Source organism: Taudactylus pleione, unplaced genomic scaffold (assembly GCF_031769625.1).
Source record: "Taudactylus pleione unplaced genomic scaffold, aTauple2 ptg000690l, whole genome shotgun sequence".
NCBI classification, from domain to species: domain Eukaryota; kingdom Metazoa; phylum Chordata; class Amphibia; order Anura; family Myobatrachidae; genus Taudactylus; species Taudactylus pleione.
The window spans coordinates 891,001-916,797 of NW_028285092.1; the positions used below are offsets into that span (position 1 = coordinate 891,001).

At 45.3% G+C, this 25,797-nt stretch overlaps 1 protein-coding gene across 8 annotated transcripts in view; it reads right to left on the minus strand.

Moving 5' to 3' along the window:
- TNRC18 (trinucleotide repeat containing 18) overlaps nt 1–25,797 on the minus strand; it is a 416,103-nt gene that overhangs the window by 270,860 nt on the left and 119,446 nt on the right. For all 8 annotated transcript variants that reach the window (XM_088456240.1, XM_088456241.1, XM_088456243.1 and 5 more), the window contains exon 5: nt 17,783–17,879. In XM_088456240.1, coding sequence (XP_088312366.1) covers nt 17,783–17,879 — 97 coding nt within the window. The remainder of the gene's footprint in view (nt 1–17,782; nt 17,880–25,797) is intronic.

Consider the following 25,797-nt stretch of genomic DNA (forward strand, 5'->3'; position numbering starts at 1 on the left):
CAGCTCCCAGTGCCGGGGACAGAGTGGCTGCATACTGAGGGAACGCCAGCAAAAAGAGTGGGCCAGGCACGCTGCTGACAGCACCAAGTCCAGTGGCCACGGTGACATGTGGTTAACCCCCGATGCACTGCATGTATGCGCCGCCAACTCAAGCAGTTAACCCCTGGTGCGCTGTGCTGCACCAAGGGAAAGCCCAAACAAAGTAACAGTGCTGGGACTAGTGTTAGAACAATATGCGATAAAAAAAAACTGCACATTTTAAATAAAAATTGTATTACTTTTAATATATCTCACTGTAAAGCACTGCAGCATCGGTATGTAAAGCATAGTGCTAAGCACTAGGCGCATTTTGCAATGAACTTAACATGGTTTAAAATGTTGTTAAATGTATTTACACTGTGCCTGTAAGTTATATATATATTTTTTTAAATATCTTTTTTATTGAAGCAAAAAAACACTATACATCAAATTAGCAATATATAGATGTAATAAATCCAGCACAAGTATTGGATGACAATACATATGGTGTCTATCAGCCTATACATTTATTCCAGGGCATATGTATGTCTGTATACATATCTGTGTACAATTTGCCCATAGTTTATTCCAATACATATTGAAGTATAAAACACAAACAATCGAAAATATGTAAATAATTAAATAAGTAAATGAAGAAAAAAAAAAGAAAGGAGAATGTTCGGCACTCACCCGCCAGGCAGCGTGATAAGAAGATCACCCAAGAGGATTCTAGTTTCATACCATTGGGTCAGACGCATACTATGATATATCTGGGTTTGTGTTGAAAGTGGCAGTCTCGCAATAAAGCTTTCCCAGGTGTCAAAGAAAAAAGCGACCCTCCTCTCTTTTTCAAACACCGTTTTAACCCAGTGCATTCGGAAAATAAAATTTAATTTCTCCCTTTACAATTGAAAGTTAATGGGGGATGGGTGTATCCAATCCTGCAGAATGGTCTTTTTTGCTGCGGCGCTTATAGCTAGTAGTAATTTCCTGCTACCCGGGGTGAGCCTCTGACCCCTCGGAAAGATACCCAAGATGGCCCATTCAGGAGTAAATGGCACAAAACTGACCAGGTGATTTTCAGCCTCCCGTCGTACACGCCTCCAGAATCCCTGGACTACTGGACACTCCCATAGACAATGATAAAGATCGGCCTCTTCCTTAGCACATCTAGGGCAATTGTGTGAGTTGGATAGACCCATTCTATATAATCTATAAGGGAACAAATAAGTCCTATGATATATGTTTAAGAAAAGTTCATTATATGAACTAGCTGTTAGCAGTGTACGTGACCTCAGTAGCCCTTTTACCAAATCTTCAGTAGAAAGAGTTGGGAATTGTGTCAACCATTGGCGCATCCCCTGGCTGACTAAATCATGGTCCAAGTCCTCACTTAAAAATCTGTAATATATGGAGATGGCTTTAAATGAGGGTATTGATCCTGAGAGGCGTTGGTTCAATGGATTACACCAATCATCAGCCGAAAATGTCCGCACCACTGAATCTATATAATGTTGCACCTGAAAATAAGCTAGGGGATAAGCTCTTAAAGTTTCAAATTCCACAGTTGCCTCATGGAATGTCAGGGGTCGCCGAGCATCCAAGTTAAGCAGATGACTCATATTATGTATCCCTCCCGCACTCCATATCGTAAAAAGATAGGCTGCCCCTCCCTCTTGAAATTCTAATTTACCCAAAAACGGAAGATAAATGGATTTGTGAGCATTAAGACAAGACTTGTGACGCAGAATGTACCAGAGGCGCCTAGTCATCATTAATAAAGGATTGTCAAGAACCTCTAACGGAATCTCTTGATCATATGAAATAAATATTTTGGCGCCATCGTAGGTAGAAATTGTGATTCAAGGGACGTATTAGCATAGACCTCTTGATCTTGTAACCAATCAATCAAACATCTCATCAAGGAGGCATGGTTATAAACCAAGACATTAGGAAAGTTGATCCCTCAATTAGATTTAGGTTGGTATAATTTCCTAAGACTGATACGAGCCCTGCCACCCTGCCATAGGAATGAACGAAACAATTTGTTAATTAACTGAATATCCTTCTTAGTAAGGAGAATGGGTAATGCCTGCAACATATAAAGAAGACGGGGAAAGGTCATCATCTTAATAAGGGCGGCTCTACCAAGATATGAGAGCGTCAAATGTCTAAAACTCTTGAGTTCCTCAGCAATAAGTCAAGTCATCTGAGATACATTCATGTTATATAATTGAGCAGGATTTTTGGGCAAAATAATACCTAAATATTCTAAGTGTGAGGAGGCCCAGGAAAAGGAAAAGGACGAACCCCAGGAGGGAGTGACAATGGTGGGGTGAAGAAACATTGCCCTTGATTTGTCTGCGTTGATTTGGAGACCAGAGATGTTGCCAAACTGCCTAAACTTTTGCATGATCAGTGGTAGTGTATGTTGAGGGTCGTTAATGTATAAAAGAATGTCATCTGCGTACACCGTGAGTTTGATACTACGAGTGCCTACACGAACTCCCTGAAAGCTAGACCATTGTTGTAGAATACGGAGAAGAGGATCGATGGCAAGATTAAAAAGGAGAGGGGAGAGGGGACATCCCTGTCGAGTGCCCCGTCCCAGTTCCATAGGAGTACCACACAATCCATTAATCAATAATGACCTAGAGGGGGAATGATAAAAAAAGTGGAGCAGTTTAATAGAATTTGGAGCAAATTCTCTGCGTCTCAAGACCTCAAACAAATGAGGCCAGAGAACTGTATCAAATGCCTTGTGTGTATCAAGACTCAGGAGCATGTTCTGGTCCTGATTAGAGGCAATTATCGCGGCCAAAGCGGTATGGATGCCTTTAACTGTTTGCCTTCCTGTCACGAATCCTAACTGATGTTCAGTCAAAAGAGTGGGTAAGATTTGCTGTACGAGTGGACATGATTTTCGCAAGTAATTTAAAATCTACATTCAGCAATGTAATGGGACGTTATGAACCAAGAAGAAGGTGATCTTTCTCCGGCTTAGGTAGCAGGATCGTATGGGAGGTGTTGAAAGACAAAATAAATCTAGAAGAAGAGGGGAGAGATCATCTTGGAGGATATTGTAGTACTCTCCTGAGTAGCCATCTGGACCAGGGGCTTTATGAGCGGGAAAGGCTTTTATGGCATCACAAAGTTCTTGTTCAGTGATTGCTAAGTCTAAGGTGTCACGTTGGTCTTGAGTGAGTTTGGGCAGGCGAGCCTCATCTAACAAAAGTCTTTGATGTTCTAAGTCAACTGGCTGTGAGGAATATAATGTTGAATAATAGGAGTTAAATAGGGACAAAATAGTCTGTGAGTCAGTGGCAGGGGTACAAGTAGAAGGATTAAGAACCGCAGAGATGTGATTCCTAGGCTTTCGTGAGTTAGCTATGTTAGCCAAAAAACGTCCGGCCTTATTGCCCCAGCGATAATATTTATGTTTGGAAAGTTCCAGACTTCGTTTCGCCTGCGAAAGAAGAAAGTCCTCTAACAGCTGGCGAGCATGCTTATATTGCCGCAGATTATCAGGGGATGGGTCAAGGGTATATGTAGTAAAAGTGTGGGTAACAGATGTTCGTAATGAAGTACAAGTGGTCGCTGTTTCGCGCTTTTGCTTTGCCATATAACCAATGATGTGGCCCCGTAACACTGCTTTTGAGGTTTCCCACATAAGCCCAGGGTTGTCCCAGTGTTGGAGATTATCATCTATAAAATTGGACCATTTTGTATTAAGGAAGGAGCGAAAATCTGCAGAAGAAGCTAAATACGTAGGAAATCGCCATATGTTATCTCGATAGGGATCCGAGGGAGATGTGAGTGTGACAGTGATGGGAGCATGATCAGAGATCATGATATCATGCAAGCGTGTATTGTGAAGGCGAGACATCAAAACATCAGATAATAAAAGATAGTCGATGTTTGATAGAGAACCGTGCGCGGCAGAGAGGTGTGTATAGGACCGTTCGGTGGGGTTCAGAAGGCGCCAAGGATCGGATAGATGTAGTGAAGTTAGTAGAAAGAGAAACATTCTCCATATCGAGGGAGATGATCTGAGAGGAGGAGGGGCCTTGTCAATTTGTGGATCGAGGACTCTATTAAAGTCTCCTCCCATGATGAGAGGGTAGTTATCTCTTTGCTGCAACAGTCTAGTGAGATGATTAAAGAAAGTCAGGGAGTCAGCGTTTGGTGCGTAGACATTCACCAAAGTGAAGCGGCAATGCAGAATTTCAACATCAATAATAAGGAATCTACCATGTCTATCTGCCATCTGATCTAAAATAGTGAGTGGCAAACCCTTTCGGAACAAAATGGCAACACCCCTGGACCTAGTACGAAATGGAGCTGCAATACATGAATCCACCCAGGGGGCACGTAAAGTCGCAGTATCCCCTGTGCGCCAATATGTCTCCTGTAGAAACATTATGTCAGGACGTAGTTTCTTAAGATGGGTAAGTATTCTCTTACTCGCTTAATGGGCGAGTTCAATCCCCCAACATTTCACGAGGCAAGACGCAGCTGAATCGAGCTACGGGAGGAAGCCGTATTCGTTATTGGTGTAGACAAGTTATCCCTGTGTGGCATTTAAAACATTGCCAAAAGGCATTTTTCAGGACACACAACCCATTGACAGGTAAAGAGGGACAGGGAGAACTCCCACGGGTGAGCACCGGACAATCAACAAAACCAAACTCTAAATGTACATTAAACAAAAACAGAAAAAGAAAATAATGCACAGTGTTTCGTTTCCTAATACTCCAATTTTCAATTTTCCTACCAATAAAAAATGAGGACAAGTGTCGTCCAAAGTGGACGGCAAATGTCCAAAAATATAACCAATAAAACAACATCAATCGTGAATAAAGAGACCCTGGAAATATTCAGGGGCATCTGTCATATTTAAGAATTACAGTAAGTAACCTATTAACTTTGCTTAGATATACTAAGAAAATGTAAAATGTTGACCCATAATAAAATAATTAGAGCCTGCCCTCAAACCGGTGTAGTAGAGGTGAGAGGCTCAATGACGCACTTCTTTGTGAATAGACATAAAAGTGCCTACAATGAGGCCACAGGGCCAAAATATAGGGGCCAAAATCCTCAATGTAAATATTATATTAGTGCATTATTTTTTTTTCCAAAGACCTGTCATTTTAGGTTAAACACAGATCAAGGAGGTAGAGGTGACCTAGGAGGTGAACGATTGGGGAAAAAGTGGCGTTTGGCTTTGTCGGGGTTCTCAAAAAACAGTGGGCGTCCATCCTCAAACACTGAGTTTTGCTGGATAAAGAGGAGCAAATTGACGATTGTGTGAGTGTAGGTAGTTACAAATTTCAGAAAAGGCTTTACGCTTCTCAGCAACTAGCATGGAAAAATCCTGGAAAAATCAGAATTTTGTGGGATTGGACTACCAAAGGATTGGATTTACGATAAGCGGTTAAAAGTTGCTCCTTAGTTCATTAGTCTAGAAATTTTGCTATGACAGGACGGGGTCTATTATCAACACCCTGCCTTTCTGGACCTAAACGGTGAGCTCTTTCTATTTGTGGGGTACCTAGTGTATCTGCAATGTCTAAGGCCAAAGGTAAATCTTTAGCTAAAAAATCAAGGAGTTGTGGGCCCTTGTAGGATTTAGGGATGCCAATAAATCTAAGATTTTTTCGGCGGTGTCGATTTTCCAAATCATCAATCTTTTCTTTCAGGGATTGGATAGTAGAGTAGTGAGAAGCTTTATCATCTTGAACGGTCTGAACTCTATCCTCCATATCGCTAACCCTTATCTCCAGAGTGGTCAAGCGGGCAGCATGAGCATCAATTCTAGTCAGGGCAGCCTCTATCTTCATTTCAGTACTTTCCAGTTGCTTATCAAACTGGGGCATTAGCACTTTAGAAATGGTCTCCGCCATTTCAACCATAGGTAGGGAGGAAATGGAGATGACGCCTGGGGCAGAAGGGCCTGAAGGCTCTAGTGTATCCTGAGGCTCGAGGGGAGAAGAAGGGGGGGCATTTTTACCCGATCCTTTATTTGATTTGCCCATAATGGCAGAGGATGAGATGTCTGAGGGTGTGGATGAGGAGGCTTTAGCAAAATATCTGTCCATGCCCCGTAGGCCCGGGACTGAATAGATTACACAAAAATTTATTAGTCACCAATAATACGCTATCACTAGAAGTTGTGTTAGTTAGACTATATTCAGGTTACTATAATATATTTAAAGCGATGACCCTAAAACAATACACGGAATCACATAATTGCTTTTTTCAAGAGAATAATAGAGTGGAAACTGTTTTAACAAAAGAGAATAGCACTTAAATGAACAATGTTACAGTTGTGACTGTTAATGACAATGTACATCCATTATCAGTCGAACAATTAATGGAAAACACAGTGGATAAATATAATGGTGTTATACAGTATAAGCCTGCTGTAACACAGTTATATCTGGTGAGTATACACAATGATAAGAACAATTCCAGAGGAATGTAGCAAATTAAACGTGTTGTTTGAGCATATTATGGTATCATCACTATACAATAGTCTAAGTATCTGTCAAATATAATTGGGAATAACAGTAATTCAATGTAATTATTAGAAACAATTCAAATGAAATATATGGTATAAATTATACGTGCCGTTCAAACACGGATGGTACTAACAATGAATGTAACTCTGAGACAGTAGCTCTGTAACACCACTATATGGGGGGTGTTGTACAGGGAAAGTTGCAGCCACTACAGAAATTACACTAGTACAAAAATATATATATAAAGAAAAAGGGGAGATAGTGTGGTTATGGTTACCTCCAAATATTTTTATAGTAGTTCAATGAAACTACTTGAAATTAATAATTCTTAGAGGGTATATAGAGTCTCCTAAAGTAACAAAACAAAGAAGTTCTGAAAAAAGGGCCATATGTTAAAGATGAGCAGCCGAATGGACAAACTGGTATATGGAGTATTCAGTCTCAAGTAAGTGGGACAGCCTTCCCAGAAAAGCTGGGTATTACTAGCACCAATTAAAAGAAAGAATTGGGTAACTGCAAAAGATAGGATGAGTAGGATATTGGGGACGGGGAGAGGATTTTTGGGAGGGTAAGGGTATTACACTAGGGAGGTTAGGGACTAAGTAAAAGGAAGAAAGGAAAAATATATAGATATATAGATTAATTAATATAGAGAGGGGTGACAAACAATGTTAGTACCAGGAGAGGTGTTGAATAGCCATCACCGGGACACCACCAATCCAGAAAGACACCGCCCGGCGAAGGCTGCAGAACAGGTACAAGGAGTATCCAGGAACGCCGGACCGGTCACCTCCTCCAATGGCATCAGGATTCCCCCAATGGAGTTGAAGCAGCTGGATCCACGAAAAGATAGCCTCCAAGCAGATACACCGCGATGCTGCGGCAACAACAAGGTCGCTCATCATACAGCTGCAGACAAGCAGCCGATCTTAAGGGGAGCATAGAGGAGCAGGGGAAAGGATCGGAATCCCAGCACCAGCGGCAGTCCATAGAGATCCATCGGCACCCGGAGTTCTCTGACCGGTAGTAGCTGGAGCTGGACAATCAGATGCAGCCAGCGGGGCTACAATCTCCGTCGCAGTAGGGCTCAGGCAGGTAAGAGAGTCTTGTTTGCAGGGATGGCAAACAGGGTGGGCTCTTTGGAAATCAAAAACAGTGGCAGGTGTGTAGGAGTCCAGCGGCAGCCGGGGCTTTCCGATCAGCAGCAGCCGAAAGCTACTCAAGCAGGTGACACCAGCGGGACAACAATCTCTGTGCCAACGATGCTCCGGCAGGTGAGTAAGCCTACTTTGTGGGGATAGCTACAGGGTGGGCTTTCCGGAGGTCTGGAACAGTGTCAGGTTATAGGAGTCCAGCGGCACACGGGGCCAGGCAGGTGTCACTAGAGGGACGACGGTCTCCGTCCCAGCGATGCTTAGGCGGGTAAGTGAGCTTTATGAGGAAACCCATGGAATAGGTTCTTCGTAGGCTGTTGCCAGTGGCAGGTGTGCAGATGTCTAACGGCACCCTGGGTCCCCTGACTAATGGCAGCAGAAGACAGTACAGCTAGATGCCGTCTGCTCCGTGGGACAACGGTCCCCGCCACAGCGGGGTCCAGGCAGGGAAGGTCGCTGCCCTATAGGGATGGCCACAGGGTGGGCTCCTCGCAGTCAGCGGTGACAGGCCTGGGTGAGATAAGGCCACAGAGGAGATGGTCTCCGCAGGTGTAGCGAGGATAGCAGGTTGTTTCAGGCAAAGCAGCCTAAGCAGTCATAATGTCTTCCATGCCAAGTTTCGCGCCAAATACTTGGCCGGCGTGCAGGCCACAGCTACCCTTAGCAGAAATCCGGCGGAGTGTGGGTGGGCAGTGGCAATATGAGTATCAAAAGAATCCCCGTTGCATAAACTAAATGATGGGGCAATCAAAACCCTCGATCAGGGCATGCAATTGGAGATTAGGCAAGATTTTAGATGCCACTGCCCGGGAGTCAGTTCAAAAGCGGCCATTCCAGATGCCCACCAGAAGTCCCGTCTGTAAGTTATTTAAAGTAAGACACTTAAATTTTTCCCTGGAGGTCCAGGGGGATCCGGAGCGCTCTGTGGGCTGCTGGTTGAGCAATAAGCATTCGCTTGTATCCTGTGACCACAAGAATATCACAAAACGCTATTGAGCCCAGTGTCTCCAGCTACCCTGCAGAGACTGGTCCTTGATAAGGGACCAGTGGAAGTTTGCTGAGACTATCCAGGAAGTGTTGCAGCAACGTGCCCACACATACCCATAAGTAAGCGGTTCCAGGTGCCAGTGTAAAAGCCTGGGTGAAAGTACGCAGCTCCAAGTGCCAGGGGAAGGAGCTTGGTAGTGGCAGCAAGTTACATGCCGACTGCGCAGTAGGCGGAGTCAATAACTGATTGCACAAAGTTAGCAAATGAACAGTCAAATGAATGCACAATGTGACTTTAATTAACAAAGGCAACAGATCTAATCTAAATGTCAATGCATTAAACCAGAAAATGTTCAGTCAGTGCTAATGTTCATTCACCGGCTGATACACCCTAGCATGTTTCCATTGTGATAGTAGTATAACGCAGTATGTGTAGATGCAATGCAGTTGCTTAAACATACCCAAATACTTTATAATACTGTATATGATACAAGTTTCAGTCACATTTACAAACATATGAAAAATGTTACATATAAGCACACTTAGCCAATCATATCAGCATAGCTCAATTCTAAGTATCTGTAACAAAGCCTGGATTTATAGAGAGGTCACACCTGCCAATGCCTAGGGATGTAGAATTGCAGAGGCACTTCTATGCAGTGGCGTAACAGGGGGGTGGTCGAGCGGGTCACGTGCCCTGAGTGCTGTGTCGGACCTGGCGGCTGCGGAAGGGGGGGCGCCGACGGCCAACGTCCAGGAGCAGCCAATAAGAGTCAGGCAAATTCTTATTGGCTGCTGCACCCAGGGCCGGGCCCGGACTGGAAAGGTGCCGCCGCTGCCTAATCCATTTGCAGGCGCCCGATCAGCTTTTGTTACCAGCGGGTGCCCGACAGCTCCTTCTCCTACCCAGCCGGAGGTGATGGTTGAAAGAGAGATGTGGGAGAGAGAGAGAGAAAGGAAGTTCGAAAAAGAGATGAGGAGGAGAGAGATGGGGAATAAAGAGAAGTATATTTGTGAGAGAGAAAGACAGGGAGTGTGAGAGAGAGGGGGAGGGGGTATATGAGGAAGTGTTTGTGAGAGAGAGAGAAAGAGAGGGGGTATATGTGGGAGTGATTGTGAGAGAGAAAGAAAGACAGGGAGTGTGAGAGGGAGGGGGAGGGGGTATTTGGGGAGGGAGTGAGATGGAGAATATGGAGTGTGAGAGAGATGGGGCAGAGAGCGAAAAGTGGAGGAGAAAAAGATGGATGGGGAAGAGAGAGAGAAAAAAATCAACTCGAAAAAAAAATAACCAGGCAGCCAGCAAAAACTACTAGTGCAGAGTAACGTCAATAATGGAGCTCACCCACACTGTGAAGGGGCGCTGCTTCGGGTGTTCAATGCCAGCTGTGATGCAAGCAGAGACTGGGTTCAACTTCAACTAATCTCCTGCACTGACTTCATTCACCCGACTTCCCTGTGAAATGGTGTCTGGGCAGCCAACACTAAGTCTTGGTGCAGGCAGTTCACATTGGTTCAGTCCTGTGACACTGACTGAAGGCTCTGCCCGTCCGTTTCCCGAGACTCTTCCCCCTCTCCTGAGGCCCTGTCCCCTCTATCTGAGTGCCAGGACTCGGATTAATTGAGAATCCCAGTGGATAGAAAGCAAAACAAAAGCATGTTAATTACCCACTGCGGGTGGCTTGCTTGTTATTTTAAAGACTCCCACCTGCGTACAGCAACAGTCGCAGGCCCCGCCCCCACACAGCGAGGGACATAGAGCCAGTGGGGCCCACCAGGGAATACCCCGGCTCCACTGGTAGGTAAGTCCAACACTGACCGAGGAAGGAGCAGTCGGATGGCGGCAGGCGAAGAAGCAGGGCTTTAGGTAAGTCTAGTATTGTTAATGAGACTGAAAAATATATCCCGCACCAGTAAATATCTGAAATTTATAGGTAAATTACACATTAATAATATATGATTTAAATCACTGTTAAATAAGGTATCCCTGTTATATATCAATTATTGACAGTGGTTTTAAATCATTTACCACTGATTCAATGTAAATATATTGTGGTGCTACCACACACTTGAGGTGCGTACACACTAGACGATGTGCTCACGATGCAATATCGTGAGCGATTTCCCTTGAACTCTTCCCGGCACTCCCCGGAACTCCAGGACACAATAAGGTGCTTAAAAGTGTCCAATCTGACCATCGATCTATCGTGCGTCCTTAACGATTTCCAGTGCATCGTGTCTGAGATTGGCAGATCTTGCCTGCTGTAGGCAAAATCTGAAGATGGGATGCATGACCCGCGGGTACGCGCATCGTGGTCGTGAGTGGACACTCTCGATTTGGACATATTTTACACGATTTGTCGTCCGATGCATTGAAATCGGGCGAATCGTACAAAATATTGTCTAGTGTGTACGCAGCAAAAAGAGAATAAAGGGTTGCTATGGGCAACATCACTTCTTAAATGGAACTCCCATCTTAGTAAATTTACCCCTTAGGGTCCTACATTAAATCTGTAAAATTAAAACATAACAAATCTTTATTTATATATTTTAAAATAAATGTCTGGATATTGAAGCAAAATAATTAAAACTGAATAGAATAGATAAGTGAAAGAAATTGAAAATGTGTTTAAAATAGTTTCTAATGTTGCTGGTCTTATATCAATAGCTTCATGCTCTGTAAATAATGGTGTCTGATCGTTAGCTGTAGACCATTAGCTCCTTCAAAAAATATGTTTCTTATTTAAGCTATTATTGGTTAGGCATGCCTCACCGACTAATATGATAAAATGTTATTGATATCTTTATCACAATACTGAATAGGGATGCATGAGGCTCTTCTAATGCGGCTCGCGGCTCGGCAGACCCCCATTGTTACTGGGAACGCTGGTCTCTAAAGTTATCAGAGGCTAAAGAAGCCTCTGATCGCTTCAGAGGCCAGCGTTCCCAGTGATGCAGTGCGCGGGTGACGTCTTGACGTCACCCGCGATGTGAGGAGCCCGCGCGTCTGCTGGATCCAGTTAGATCAGCAGGCGGCAGAAGCAGCAGCGATGGCGCGGCGGGACTCGGGAGCCCTGACGTCGTGGAGCGGTGCCAGCACAAAGGTACATTTCTTCCTAGGGGAGGGGGGGAGCTAGTGCTGGGGGCACCACTACAGGGAGCATTGCAGGAGGGGACCTGCTACAGGGGGCATTGCCTAATGGGCATAGCTACAGAGGCCAGTGCAGAAGGGGCACAACTATTGGGGGGCATTGCATAATGGGCACAGTACAGGGGGCATTGCATAAGGGCCACAACTAATGGGGCATTGCTTAATGGGCACAGCTACAGGGGCGATTGCAGAAGGGGCACAACTGCAGAGGGCATTGCATAATTGGCACAGCTGAAGGGGCATTGCATAAGGGCCACAACTAGTGGGGGCATTGCTTAATGGGCACAGCTACAGGGGGCATTGCAGAAGGGGCACAGCTACAGGGGGCATTCCAGAAGGGGCACAACTACTGGGGGCACTGCATAATGGGCACAGCTACAGGGGGCATTGATTAATGAGTACAGCTACAGGGGGCATTGCAGAACGGGTAAAGCTACAGGGGGCATTGCAGAAGGGGCACAGCTACTGGGGCATTGCATAATGGGCACAGCTACAGGGGGCATTGACTAATGGGCACAGCTACAGGGGGCATTGATTAATGGGCACAACTACAGGGGGCATTGCAGAAGGGGCACAACTACAGAGGGCATTGCGTAAGGGCAACAACTACTGGGGGCATTGCATATGGGCACAACTACAGGGGGCACAGCATAATGGGCACTGGCATTCTCAATGTATTTTATGTGGTTCTGGATTTCAATATGTATTTTATGTGAATGTGGCTATTTCAATGTTTTCTATGTTGCTCTGGCTTTTTCTTTCACTTCAACAGTGAAAAATTTATATTGGGAAGATTATGTAAAATGTTTATTTTTTAATGTCCTGGGCTCGCCCCCAGCGTGACTAAAAATGGGGGGTGCGACACAAGGTCATGCTCCTGCAAATGTCATACCAAAGGCATGCACACAAAATTGGGGCGTGGCCTTGTGACAGATAGGCCACGCCCCTTTTTGCCAGCGCTCCTTAGGCGCGCGCATACTATCGGCTCTTTCGATTGACTACATATATTTTTGGGCTCTTTGCCTCCGACTGGTTGGCCACCCCTGGAATAAGGGATAGCTGGTTTTGTATCCAAATTGACACAGAGTATCCTTACAAGCTTCCACTATTTCCCTTCAGTAATAGTGTGTGAAAATCAGATCATTCATCCTTCTATTTGAATAATATCTGGATTTTCTTATATAAATCTCAGAGAATTATTGATAAGAGGGATATGTTATCTTATCCTTTTGAATATATACAGTCAGGTGCATAAATATTGGGACATTGACAGAATTTTCATATTTTGGCCTCTATTCACCACCACAATGGCTTTGAAATGAAACAAACAAGATGTGCTTTAACTGCAGACTTTCAGATTTAATTTGAGGGTAATTACATCCAAATCAGGTGAACGGTGTAGGAATTACACCGGTTTCTATATGTGCCTCTCACTTTTTAAGGGGCCAAAAGTAATGGGACTATCAACTCAAAAGCCATTTCATGGACAGGTGTGGGCTATTCCCTCGTTATTTAATTATCAATTAAGCAGGTAAAAGATCTGGAGTTGATTCTAGGTGTGACATTTGCATTTGGAATCAGTTGCTGTCGACTCTCAACATGAGATCCAAAGAGCTGTCACTATCAGTGAAGCAAGCCATCATTAGGCTGAAAAATCAAAACAAACCCATCAGAGAAATAGCAAAAACATTAGGTGTGGCCAAATCAGCTGTTTGCAACATTCTTAAAAAGAAAGAACGCACCGGAGAGCTCAGCAACACCAAAAGACCCAGAAGACCACGGAAAAAAACTGTGGTGGATGACAGAATAATTATTTCCCTGGTGAAGAAAAACCCCTTCACAACAGTTAGCCAAATCAAGAACACTATCCAGGAGGTACGTGTATATGTGTCAAAGTCAACAATCAAGAGAAGACTTCACAAGAGTGAATATAGAGGGTTCACCACAAGATGTAAACCATTGGTGAGCCTCAAAAACAGGAAGACTAGATTAGAGTTTGCCAAACAGCATCTAAAAAAACCATTACAGTTCTGGAACAACATCCTATGGACAGATGAGACAAAGATCAACTTGTACCAGAGTGATGGGAAGAGAAGAGTATGGAGATGGAATGGAACTGCTCATGATCCAAAACATACCACCTCATCAGTGAGGCATGGTGGTGGTAGTGTCATGGTGTGGGCATGTATGGCTGCCAATGGAATTGGTTCCCTTGTATTTATTGATGATGTGACTGCTGACAAAAGCAGCAGAATGAATTCTGCAGTGTTTCGGGCAATATTATATGCTCATATTCAGTCAAATGCTTCAGAACTCATTGGACGGCGCCTCACAGTGCAGATGGACAATGACCCGAAGCATACTGCAAAAGCAACCAAAGAGTTTTTTAAGGCTAAAAAGTGGAATGTTATGCAATGGCCAAGTCAATCCCCTGACCTGAATCCGATTGAGCATGCATTTCACTTGATGAAGACAAAACTGAAGGGAAAATGCCCCAAGAACAAGCAGGAACTGAAGACATTTGGAGGGGAGGGGGGGCTTTGAGAGGGTACTAAGTAGGCAAGAACTCAAATGGATTTTTACCATGAAAACCCTAAATCCCTACAGGCTAAATGCAGACAACAAAATTCAGGCAGTGATCATGTACTGATGAAGTCACAGAGCACAATAATACAGCAAAACATCTGACCCCTTAGAGATCTGTGCTTATGAAATCAGAACAGGATGCTAATATCATACATTTAATATACACAATATCACATGGTAAAATATGTATTATTGTAGAGTGACAATTACTAAAGGTCCACTATTGATAAACATAATCCAATGTAACAGAACATTGGACTACAATAGATGTATACCAATTAAGTACATGGTACCAGGAACTACCACCAAGCGCACATGATCCCTTAACCAAAATGGCACCAGCACTATTTTGACCACTTCCAAGATGGCCGCTATACACATTACCCAAGAGTAACATAGATCATTATACACACCACAACAAACATGACGCCACAACCAAGCCCCTATAAATAGGGTACCACATCCAAGATGGAGCACTTCAACTCCCTGAAGAATGTCTTACGGCCGATATGCGTTGGAACTGACACCTACATCCATACTAATCACTATTACTACCCACCACCAATCACCGCCTACTAAGGATTCAAAGTCTCCTTGACTAGAGTCGAGTGAGCGGCCGGACTGCTGCTGAGATCCGGGGACCGCGTGATCTCGCGAGATTGCGGACTTCCCGAAAGTCTCATAGCAGACCGGTGGTTAGCTGCTTCCCGACAGCGTGTGACAACTCTCACACGGTGCAACCTAGAGGCGCAGAGGATGGAAAAGAAGAAGACCAGAACGGACCACTCACCAGGAAGAGAATGAAGCAAAGAATCAAGGGTAAGTTGTCCACCTGGGTGATACGGGACGCCGCCCCACCAGACACAGCGCCTACACCCGGACTGTATTGAACATATAAGAGACTTGCTTTTTACCATAAGCCATCAGATCATTGGATTCATTCTCCCCTTTTTTAAAACATGTACATGTGATATTATTCCCACTAGTGACCACCGACTAGAATATACTGGAGAGGAGCACTGTGACTCTCGGTACTACCAGTACAACATAAAAGGAACCCATATTTGTACATTACTACCTTGTACCACCATCCTCTTTTTATGTACCATACAGACCCATAGCGCGGACCTTCCTATCCATTTGCTGTTACTAATAAGAGGGACAGGTTACCCCTTAAAGGTCCTGCAGCTGACCTACATACACCCCAAGATTTAGTGATGCAGTCCCAACCACGAATATTACTATTACACGGATGGGGTCTCCATTCAGTACACTTCAGCACGCGGCGGTTGCTTATCATCCAGCCGCTGCTGTGAAAAATTAGTTCTATGTAATGATGGCTTCGGTCACCGCGGCATGCATTAACCAGGGAGCATTAACATATATATTTTTTAATCACTATGACCTGCAGCTCTGGTTAGAAACGCCTACTGGGGGCACTGTATAAGGGGCACTGTACAGGGGCACTGCATAAGATGCACTACTACTGAGGGCACTGTATAAGGGGCACTACTACTGTGGGCACTGTAGAAGGGGCACTACTACTGGGGGCACTGCATAAGGGGCACTACTACTGGCGGCACTGTATAATGGGCACTACTACTGGGGGCACTGTATAAGGGGCACTACTACTGGGGCACTGTATAATGGACACTGCATAATGGGAACTAATACTGTGGGCACTGTAAAAATGGCACTACAACTTGGGTCACTGCATAAGGGGCACTACTATTGGGGGCACTGTATAAGGGGCACTACTACTTGGGGCACTGCATAAGGGGCACTACTACTGTGCATAATGGGCACTACTACTGGGGGAATGTTCCCCGAGCGACGAGAATCGGTGGCGTGTCATGTTGACACGTCCACATTTTTCAGTGGCCACGCCCCTTGTGTCATGTGACCACGCCCCTTGTGGCATGTGGCCACGCCCATATTTGGTGCGTGCACACAGTTGGGGGCACCATTTTTCATCTTTCCCTGGGCGCCATAGACCCTAGTTACGCCACTGCTTCTATGTCATAATTTTCTTATTATGTATGCCAGTGGTTCCCAAACTGTGCACCTTGGCACTCTGGGGTGCCTCGGAACATTTGCAGGGGAGCCTCAGGTTGGTGGTCCATCATGAAATAAAATTATTTATGGTCAATGTAATTTAAATATGTGGACAAACTGAAGCGTAAACCTGTCCACCGCCACATAACTGAACCTAACGATGACAGGTCAGCACAATTTACTTCCTTTACTACATTTTTTTTCTGTATTCTTCAATAACAAACTTTTGGCTTAAGTTTGTTATTGAAGAATACAAACTAACTAAAATAACAATGCCGATATTCTAGGACGCCGTGATTCAAAAAAGTTTGGGAACCACTGATGTATGCTTTTTTGTAAAACAAAAACAATGTGTCGGTCATATGTCCTCCAGCTATGTGGAGTGACAGAACAGCATGTCACTGCTGGTGAGGGCCAGACCTGGCATTACAGAGTATTGAGCACACCTGGTCAGGGGAGGGAGGGGGAGAGAGACAGAGAGAGAGAGAGAGATTTCAGAGGTGGAGGTGTTGCCCCTAGCTACCAATTACATTTTAGCTATTATCTTCAAGAAGGTTCTAGATAAATGTTAAGTGGAATCTGATTGGTTGCTATGGGCAACATCTCCACTTCTAAAAACCTGCACTTTAGTAAATATACTGCTAGGGAACAAGGTGGGCGAAGAGAGGGGAATGAAAGAGAGACAAGGGGAAGAGAGTGAGAGAGATGGAAAGGGGTGGCGGACACAGACGAATAATAAAGCCCATGACAGCTACAGGTACCAATTAGATCATGGATTTGATTGCTTGTGATCCATCCAATGACTTGTCCAAAATATTAGTCTAAAGGTGCCTATCCACTAGACGATTAAAATGAGCGATTGAACAATAACGATAAAATCGTTCCATAATCGTTTGAACATCGTTTGAAAATTTGGTCTTTTAGACATCTATCAACGTGCAAACAAGCTGGTCAACCTGACAATATCGTCAGGTTCAGCATGTTTGCAGATGATTGTTTGTGCCTGCACTGAACGACATATCGTTCAGTGTGGGAACCCTGCAGTGTAGTGAATGACTGAACGATAACGATGTCGTTATCGTTCAGTCTTTTCACTGTCGGGTAGTGGATACCTGCCTTTACAATAATCTGCAATGATTTATTTTAAAAATAAACATACATCATTTTCAGTTTATTGCACAGACCATAAACAACTATTTCAGTACATATACAATATTAATGATCTATGTATGCTAAATTTGAAATCCTATGTTGTTTAATCAGTAAGTGTTGAATAATTTGTGTTCTTTTTGTTATTAGTTTTACATGCTCACCGAAGCAGTTTTGCATGCTCTCTGTCGAATCTCTCCATTAGTAATCGCTCATTACAATGCTTGATCCGCTCATCCATATTCTCCTCTCTTGAATGTCCTAATGATAAAAAAATAAGGAAAACAAAATAAAGTCCTTTGTCATATCACTTTATTATTATCACTTTATTATTAAAATAAGCAACCGTGTAATGCTATTTTCCTTCCTACAAGGTATATACTTTATATATACGCACATATACACAGTATATATATACATATATACACACATACATACATATATACTGCGTAGGCTGCCTCATGTGTTACTGGAGTATATTGTGGGGGTGCAGACACCTGAGGAGGGCACCGGAGCAAGCTGTTGTCTGCTATATGTGATAAGCTGGAGTGCTGGGGCAGTATTGGGATATATTATACATATTATATAAAATTACAGGTTGGAGGGCACTCACCAATGCAGTAATAAAATGTCCTTTATTTGTTACATAACACCAGTATTATAGCACATGCTCCGACGTTTCGGTCTGATAACAGACCTTTGTCAAGGTAGATAAGTGTTGCAAGAAGCCACAGCCATCAGAAATAGTCATATATAAACACACCCATAGGAATTAATAAAGGGTCAATGGCCATTTCTGTGGGGTCAAAGGGGTTAATTCACAACTGTTTGCAGAGTGTGGAATATGAAATGCCTAACATAAACATTTATTTTAATATGGTATATAATTAATTAAATAATAATGTATCATCCTAGTGGTCCAGAGGGAATGGAGGTCAAAAGTGGTGGTGGGCACTGCTCCAGTTAATTTGCAGTAACCAGAGAACTGTGGTCCCGGAAGAACTCACAAAAATTCTCCTGCAGATGGCTAATTAGCTATGAAGACTGCAATCTACATTATTCTTAATAGGAACTATGGCCCTGATTCAGAGCCGGTCGCTATTTGCGGTCGTTCGTTCCAAAAAAGGGGTGGCTATTCAAATGAACCGTTCGCTGTTTGCGGTCTGTTCACGCCTCTATGTCTGAACGAGCGAACAAAACTTGCGGTCGTTTTATTGGATAACTACACCCCCTGGCCGCTCGCATCCTACGTCATGTCCGCTATTTATTAGATTAATCGAGTACATCGACCAGCGTATGAACTGCTCGCTATTCTTGTGGTTGGTTTTTCCTACCACAAATTTGCAAGCAGTTCTGACTATAAAATAACCCAGTGACGTGGTCAGTGACGCTGCTGTATTAATTATGCACACCCATAAAACGCCCCTTTTGATCTTTAAGCACGCCTGCGTTCTGATCTCCTTCCCCTGTTACCACCCACATACACCTCCTCCTGTCACTCATATTAGCAGGCATTTGCTATTTAGCGAACAAACTATTTTCGGCCGCACTGACTGGTTCGCGCATGCGTATTACGATCCGTACGCATGCGCAGTTGGGAAAACATCGCTCGGAACGAACGAGCGGCCGCTTACGAGCGGCTCTGAATCAGGCCCTATGTTCTGACTCCTATGTATCAAACTAAAAAAAAAAAAAAGGAGAGTTATAGTAAAACTTGCCTTCTTTAACTTTCTTTCTTCGAAGTCCATAGGGTCCACAGGGAGACATTGGGGGGTGTAGGTGGGACCTGGAGGACCGGACACCAACAGCAAAGCTTTTCAATCCCAGGATGCTCCGGTCCTTCCCCCTATACCCTACCCACAGCCTGACAGCACTTCAGTTTTGTTAACAAGCCCAAGGCAGGAGCAGGATAGGAGAGAAGGAATACTGGTACACCTAAGAATCACACTCTCACACAGAGAAGGGAACAAGTGACAAGAAGAAGAAACCCATAGGAGCATCAGGGCGGGTGCCCTGTAGACCCTATGGAATTCGAAGAAAGAGAGTTAACGAAGGTAAATTTTACCTTAACTCTCCTTTTCTTCTTCAGGGTCCATAGGGCTCCAAAAGGAGACATTGGAGATGTCCCAATGCAGTTGTTCAAGGGCGGGAACGCTCCTAAACTGATAGGAGAACCCTACCCCCGATGGTAGCATCCTGAGAGGCAAATGTATCAAAGGCATAAAATCTGAGAAAGGTGTAGACAGAAGGCCAGGTGGCTGTCTTGCATAGCTGTTCAGCTTAGGCTACCCGCCGGCCTGCACATGAGGGACCCACAGAGTGAGTAGAATGAGCAGATACTGAAGCCAGCATAGGAAAGCCAGTCTGTCGGTAAGCCTGTGGGATAGTCATGCAAATCCATCTGGCCAGAGTCTGTTTGTTAGCTGGCCATCCCTTCTTGTGGAATCCATATAGGACAAAGAGGGAGTCCGATTTCCTGATGGTAGTAGTGCGGACCCCGTAGATCTTCAAATCACGGAACACATCCAACGAGGCCTCACCTGCCGAGAAGTCTGATAAATTAAATGCCGGAACCACAATTCCCTCATTCAGGTGGAAGCGAGACACCACCTTGGGAAGGAAGCCCGGGCATGTACGAAGAACAGCCCTGTCCTAATGAAATATTAAAAGGGGGAAGCGACATAAAAGCTCCCCTAAATCCGATACCCGACGGGCAGATGCTATAGCCAGAAGAAACAGAGTCTTCGCAATGAGCCACTTGACATCCATTGATTCCAGGGGTTCGAATGGAGGTTCCTGAAGTGCTTGGCGCACCACTGACAAATCCCATGGAGCCACAGGAGGTTCTGGTTTAGTAGCAATTCTGCGCTTAAACCAGATAGGCAAATCAGAGACCTGAAATTTCAGAGATGCTAGGCAGAGGCCTAGATCCAGTCCAGCCTGAAGAAAGGCAAGAATTTGAGAAACCTTAAAGACTTGCGGATCATAGTTACTTGGAGCACACCATTGGAAATACATATGCCATATTATGTGGTAAATCCTGGCCGGTTTACGTGCTCTGAGCATGGTTTGGACCACAGAGTTGGAGAAACCCTTAGCCGTTAGGAGAGATGTCTCAAGAGCCGAGCTGTCATAGACAGATGTGCTAGGTCCAGATGTAAACATGGACCCTGAGACAACAGGTTCTACATGTAGAGGAAGTTGAAGAGGAACGTCTATGGAGAGCCTTTGAAGATTGGAGTACCCATGACGTCTGGGGCCAAGCCGGAGCTATGAACAGGACTGTGCCTCCCTCCAGTCTGAACTTTCAAAGCACTTGAGGAAGTAGGGATATTGGAGGGAAGAGATATGCCAAATGGAAGTTCCATTTCACCGAAAATGCGTCTATAAAGGCCGCGTCGGGGTCCTGTGTTCTAGCTCCATAAATTGGAAGTTTGTTATTGTGTCTTGAGGCCATGAGATCCACTACCGGAAATCCCCATTTGTCCACTAGAAGCTGAAAGACTTTTTAATGTAGAGACCATTCTCCTGCATCCACGTCGTGACGGATGAGAAAACCCGCTTCCCAATTCAGAATCCCCGGGATGAACATTGCAGATATGGCTAGGACATCGGTTTTCGGCCCATGTGAGAATGCGGGACACTTCTGTCATTGCTGACTGACGTTGAGTGCCGCCTTGGTAATTGAGGTAGGCCACCGCCGTGGCATTGTCGGACTGAATTTGTACTGGCCTGTTTTTCAGAATATTCTGATCCAGAGTGAGAGCTCTGTAGATGACTCAAAGTTCCAGGATATTGATTTGTAACACTGCCTCGACTGGGGACCATCAGCCCTTGAAGGAATACTGCGTAGTCTGTGCTGGATTGCTGAAATCTTATCCGCTGTTAGGAAGTTTCTCTAAGCTTGAGAGTCCAAAGGTACCATCCTTTCAGATGGTGTTAGAGAAGATTTTTTCCAGTTGATCAGCCAACCGAGTGTTTGAAGAAAGGCAATGGTTACCTGTAGCTGGCAGTGAAGAGTCTCTGGGGAGGCAACAGCAAGAGATTGTCCAAGTATGGGAGCAGTCTGATCCCTTGACGACGAAGAGAGGCCGCCATAACTGCCATGATCTTGGTAAAGACCCAGGGGGGCGTTGAAAGGGACAAAACGGCAGAGCAAGAAAGTGGTAATATTGCTGTAGTATAGAAAACCGGAGAAATTGTTGATGAGAAGGTGCTATAGGTAAATGTAGGTAAGTGTCCTGAATGTCTAGAAATACCATAAAATCTACAGGCTCCATACCTAGGATAATGGAAAGGAGGGTTTTCATACGAAACCTGGGCACCCTGATAAACTTGTTCAGAGATTTGAGGTTGACTATAGGCCGATGAGACCCACTGGGCTTCTGAACTAAGAAAAGGGTAGAATAAAAGCCGTTGCCCCGTTGTAAGGGGACCCAAATTTTTACTCCTAAATTCAGTAAAGACTAAATGGCTTTTTGGAGAAGCAGGGCCTTGGTTGGGTCCGATGGAGGTCCTGTGCAAAAGTACTGCTGGGGGGTTTGCTTCAGGAATGAGAGGGCGTATCCATGGGAGAACACTTCCCTTACCCAGGCATCTGACGTGGTTTGATGCCAAACCCAGGGAGAGGCCCGCCCCGTCAGGCTGTAGGCTTGTCCTCAGGCTTGGCAGGTGGACATTCAGTAGCCCAGGCCTGTTTGGCCCTAGGCTTGGAGGCCTTGGTTGATGTCTGCTGTCGTGGAAAAGACTGACCCCTTGGCTTTTCCTTGAGGGCAAAAGGACCGAAAAAGGATGACATCCAAGGCTTTGTATTATATGCAGAAGGCATGAACGCTGTCTTGTTAGCCGTCAAAGTAGTCACAATTTTATCAAATTCTGGACCAAATAGGATGTCTCCTACATAAGGTAGAGACTCTAGAGCCCGTTTTGATTCTGAATCTGCTTTCCAGGAACGTAGCCAGAGAAAACGGCGGGCCACTACCGAAGTGGCAGATATCCTGGAGGCCAGGAGAGACGTATCCATAGCTGTGTCACCTAAGTAGGAGGCTGCATCTCTAATGTATCTCAATGTAGGACAGCTGTTCCCTCGAAGCAATAGTACTGAGGCAGACAGTACATCTACCCATGGGGGAGGCAAAGGATTTGCAGGGAGTACCTGCTGCGGCCATCCCATAGGGGGAGCTACCACGGGGACTGCTACTTGCTCCGCAAGTTTTGCCAGCATTTGTGAAAAGGCAGCCCAGGGTGGGTCCTAAGGGAGACACACCGGGGCTGATGGGCCTGGAGCTGTGTAACAATTAATACAGAGACCATCCTGAATGAGGTCCTCTGTGGCTAAGCCCGCAGAGCAGGACTTAAGATACTAGAGTAGGAGGAGCAGCATCAGGCTGCTTGTTATTCTTTCCTCTGCCAGCCATAGCCACAAGAATAACACAATACACAGTATGATACAGTGCAGTGAACACCCTGGATAATATGGCACAGTGTAGTATGCAACTGCGTTATAAAGTATGTGATAGCACTCACAAGTATCTGGGAAATGTGAAGTACAATGAACCCCCTATACCTTAGTATGTCAGGGTATAGTAGAATAAAGGGAAAGGTCTAAGAGATTAGCGCTACCACAAGTCACATACAAACGCAGAAAAACATTACATGTTTACAATGGGCACTAAAATCAACTACAGGGACCACAGTGGCTGGTAGGATATAGAGCTGTATGACCTGGCACGTGGGAGAGGTATACAGGGAGACTGGACCCAGCATTCCCGGAGACCTGCTTGCAGACAATGGCTGCCGAGCATCTCTGGGGGGGCGGAGGGTGAGGGAGGAGCAGCGCAGGGAACACCAAGACCGCAGTGGAATGGCACCCATGACTGGGGGAGGGGCTGCAGGGAGAGCATCTTCTCCCCTTGCTGACATTAACCACCAGGTCCCCTGGTATTGTTACATATGCCCTGCACCAGTATGTTATATGCCGCGGTGGTCTAGTGGAGTCATGGGCGCACCAATGCCCACATCAGCGCCTCAATGCAGATCCCTGCAAACGAGGTTCCGCCTTACCTGTCCCCTGAATTCCAGGCTGCAGTCTGTGGTCAGAGGAGCCTGCTAGCTAGTCCCCCTCCGAGCCCCGCCGGGAGTACCTAGCATAGGCTTGGAGTCATGGCACCTTGGAGGGGTGATGGGGCAGCAACACAGACGACCGGAGGACAGTCTGGTGCTGCTCGTCCGTTATAGTAAAAAAAAAAAAAAAGAAAGAAATTAAAACATAAAATAAAAACCTTAGGCTGCTTAATGCGGCCCCGTTATAATGGTGGTCCGGCTCCTGCGGGAGGCCAACGAAACTGAAGTGCCCTCACGCTGTGGACGGGGTATAGGGGGCATCCCGGGATTGAAAACCTTTGCTGTTGGTGTCTGGTCCTCCGGGTCCCAATAACACCCCCAATGTCTCCCTGCGGAGCCCTATGGACCCTGAAAAACAAAGCTTTTCAGAGTTTGCCATCATTGGATAATGCCATGAGATGGCGTTATCCGCTTTATGCTTATGGAACCATTCCAGCAGGAGAGGTATCTTACGATCCCTCTCTCAAAGCCTCTGAGCAGCTCCGGTAACTGACACTGGGCCTGATTCATTACGGAGCGCTATTGCGATCGCAGCTGCGATTACGCACAAAGGTCTGCTGCAAATATATGCTAATGTCTAAAATGTCAAAGCCTACAGAGACGCCCAAAGCCAGCATAGAGATGCCCACTATCGCTTTTCACACATCCGTAATACCTTGCAATCCTGCGTATACATCGGGAACCTCGAGTAACATCGGTCCCCACGCACAATTACAACAGGTCTGACCTTACTCAAAAATTGCTAACCTCGTTGCACGCAGTGAGAACTTAAGCTGTGTATGCCGTCACAGTGGCTAATTTATGCATGCCCATGCAACGGCGTTCAAACGGACAGACACCCCTGCATTTCTCCGACCACTCCCCCGCCACCACTCCCAAATGCTGACGTCTGGGCCCTCCATTTGCGATGGCCTTGTATTTGCATGAGTGATCGCAATGCTAACTCGCGCACTGCAGTACATACACATGCGTAGTACGCACCACCGACCAATCTGCGTACGCTGTTGCAGTTTCAATCCGTGATGATTCAGGCCCACTGTGCGCATGTGAAAGACTCCTCTGATGTGCCCGGGATGTAACTTGTGGGGATAGAAGTTCTCGCTACTGCTGTCCCGGCAAGTCAATTCCAATATATAGCAGGGAAAGTTTTGTTAAAAAAGAAAAATCCTGCCACAATGTGGACTGATATTAATCCTGGCGAATTGATACACAGGTCCCCGAATCTCCCACTCAGACTTGGCATCTAAGTGGAGAGGGGGCTGAGCCACGGCAGTCACAGGGGTGAAGAACAAAAGAAGAATGAAAACGTGTGAAAACATGGTTGATTTTTTACATTCTTGTATTCCATTTTGGTGTATCTTTCCTACCACATAGGCATGTGTAACTGTCCTTGTAAGCACTACTTACTGAAATACAGTGACCAGTGCCTGCAGATACTGTATGCGATAACAAGCTATAATTTGTTGCCTACTACCCTGCAGTCCTGATCCTATAGTAAGAAAGTGATCAGGAGGAACTAGCATAGTCACCAGCATAACAGGTGCTGCAGCAGATATATACGATCACACAAATGTAAGTGGTTCCAGGTGCTAGGAGCAGGCACCCTAGGAGGACATGTCTACTGTATTCTGTTTTTCTAGTGCAATTCACTCTCACAACAGCAGAGAAATTGTTAACTTTTCTCTAAGACATTGATGACCTGATATATTACAGTCTCTTACTATCCAGATCACCAAGTCATATCCTGCCAACTTTTACAATCCTGTTCCTGGTACAGATGTGTCCTTACACATCTAGCCTCAATATGCCATGCGGCGTGAGACACCTGGCATGAGGGATCCGCCAGGTTCCATGCTACTCTGCTAGCCTAGATCAGCAGCGTCAATCACATTGCTGACACCTGGTGCGGACACCGGCGAGGACAGAAGTGCACATGGCTTCGCGTCGGCAAAAACGGGGCTTGGCCTCGTGGATATGGGGGCATGGCCTCTCGGCCCGAACCCCCGTTTTAGTCACTCCAGGGGTCCTGAAGATGGGTTCCGGACCATAGATAGAC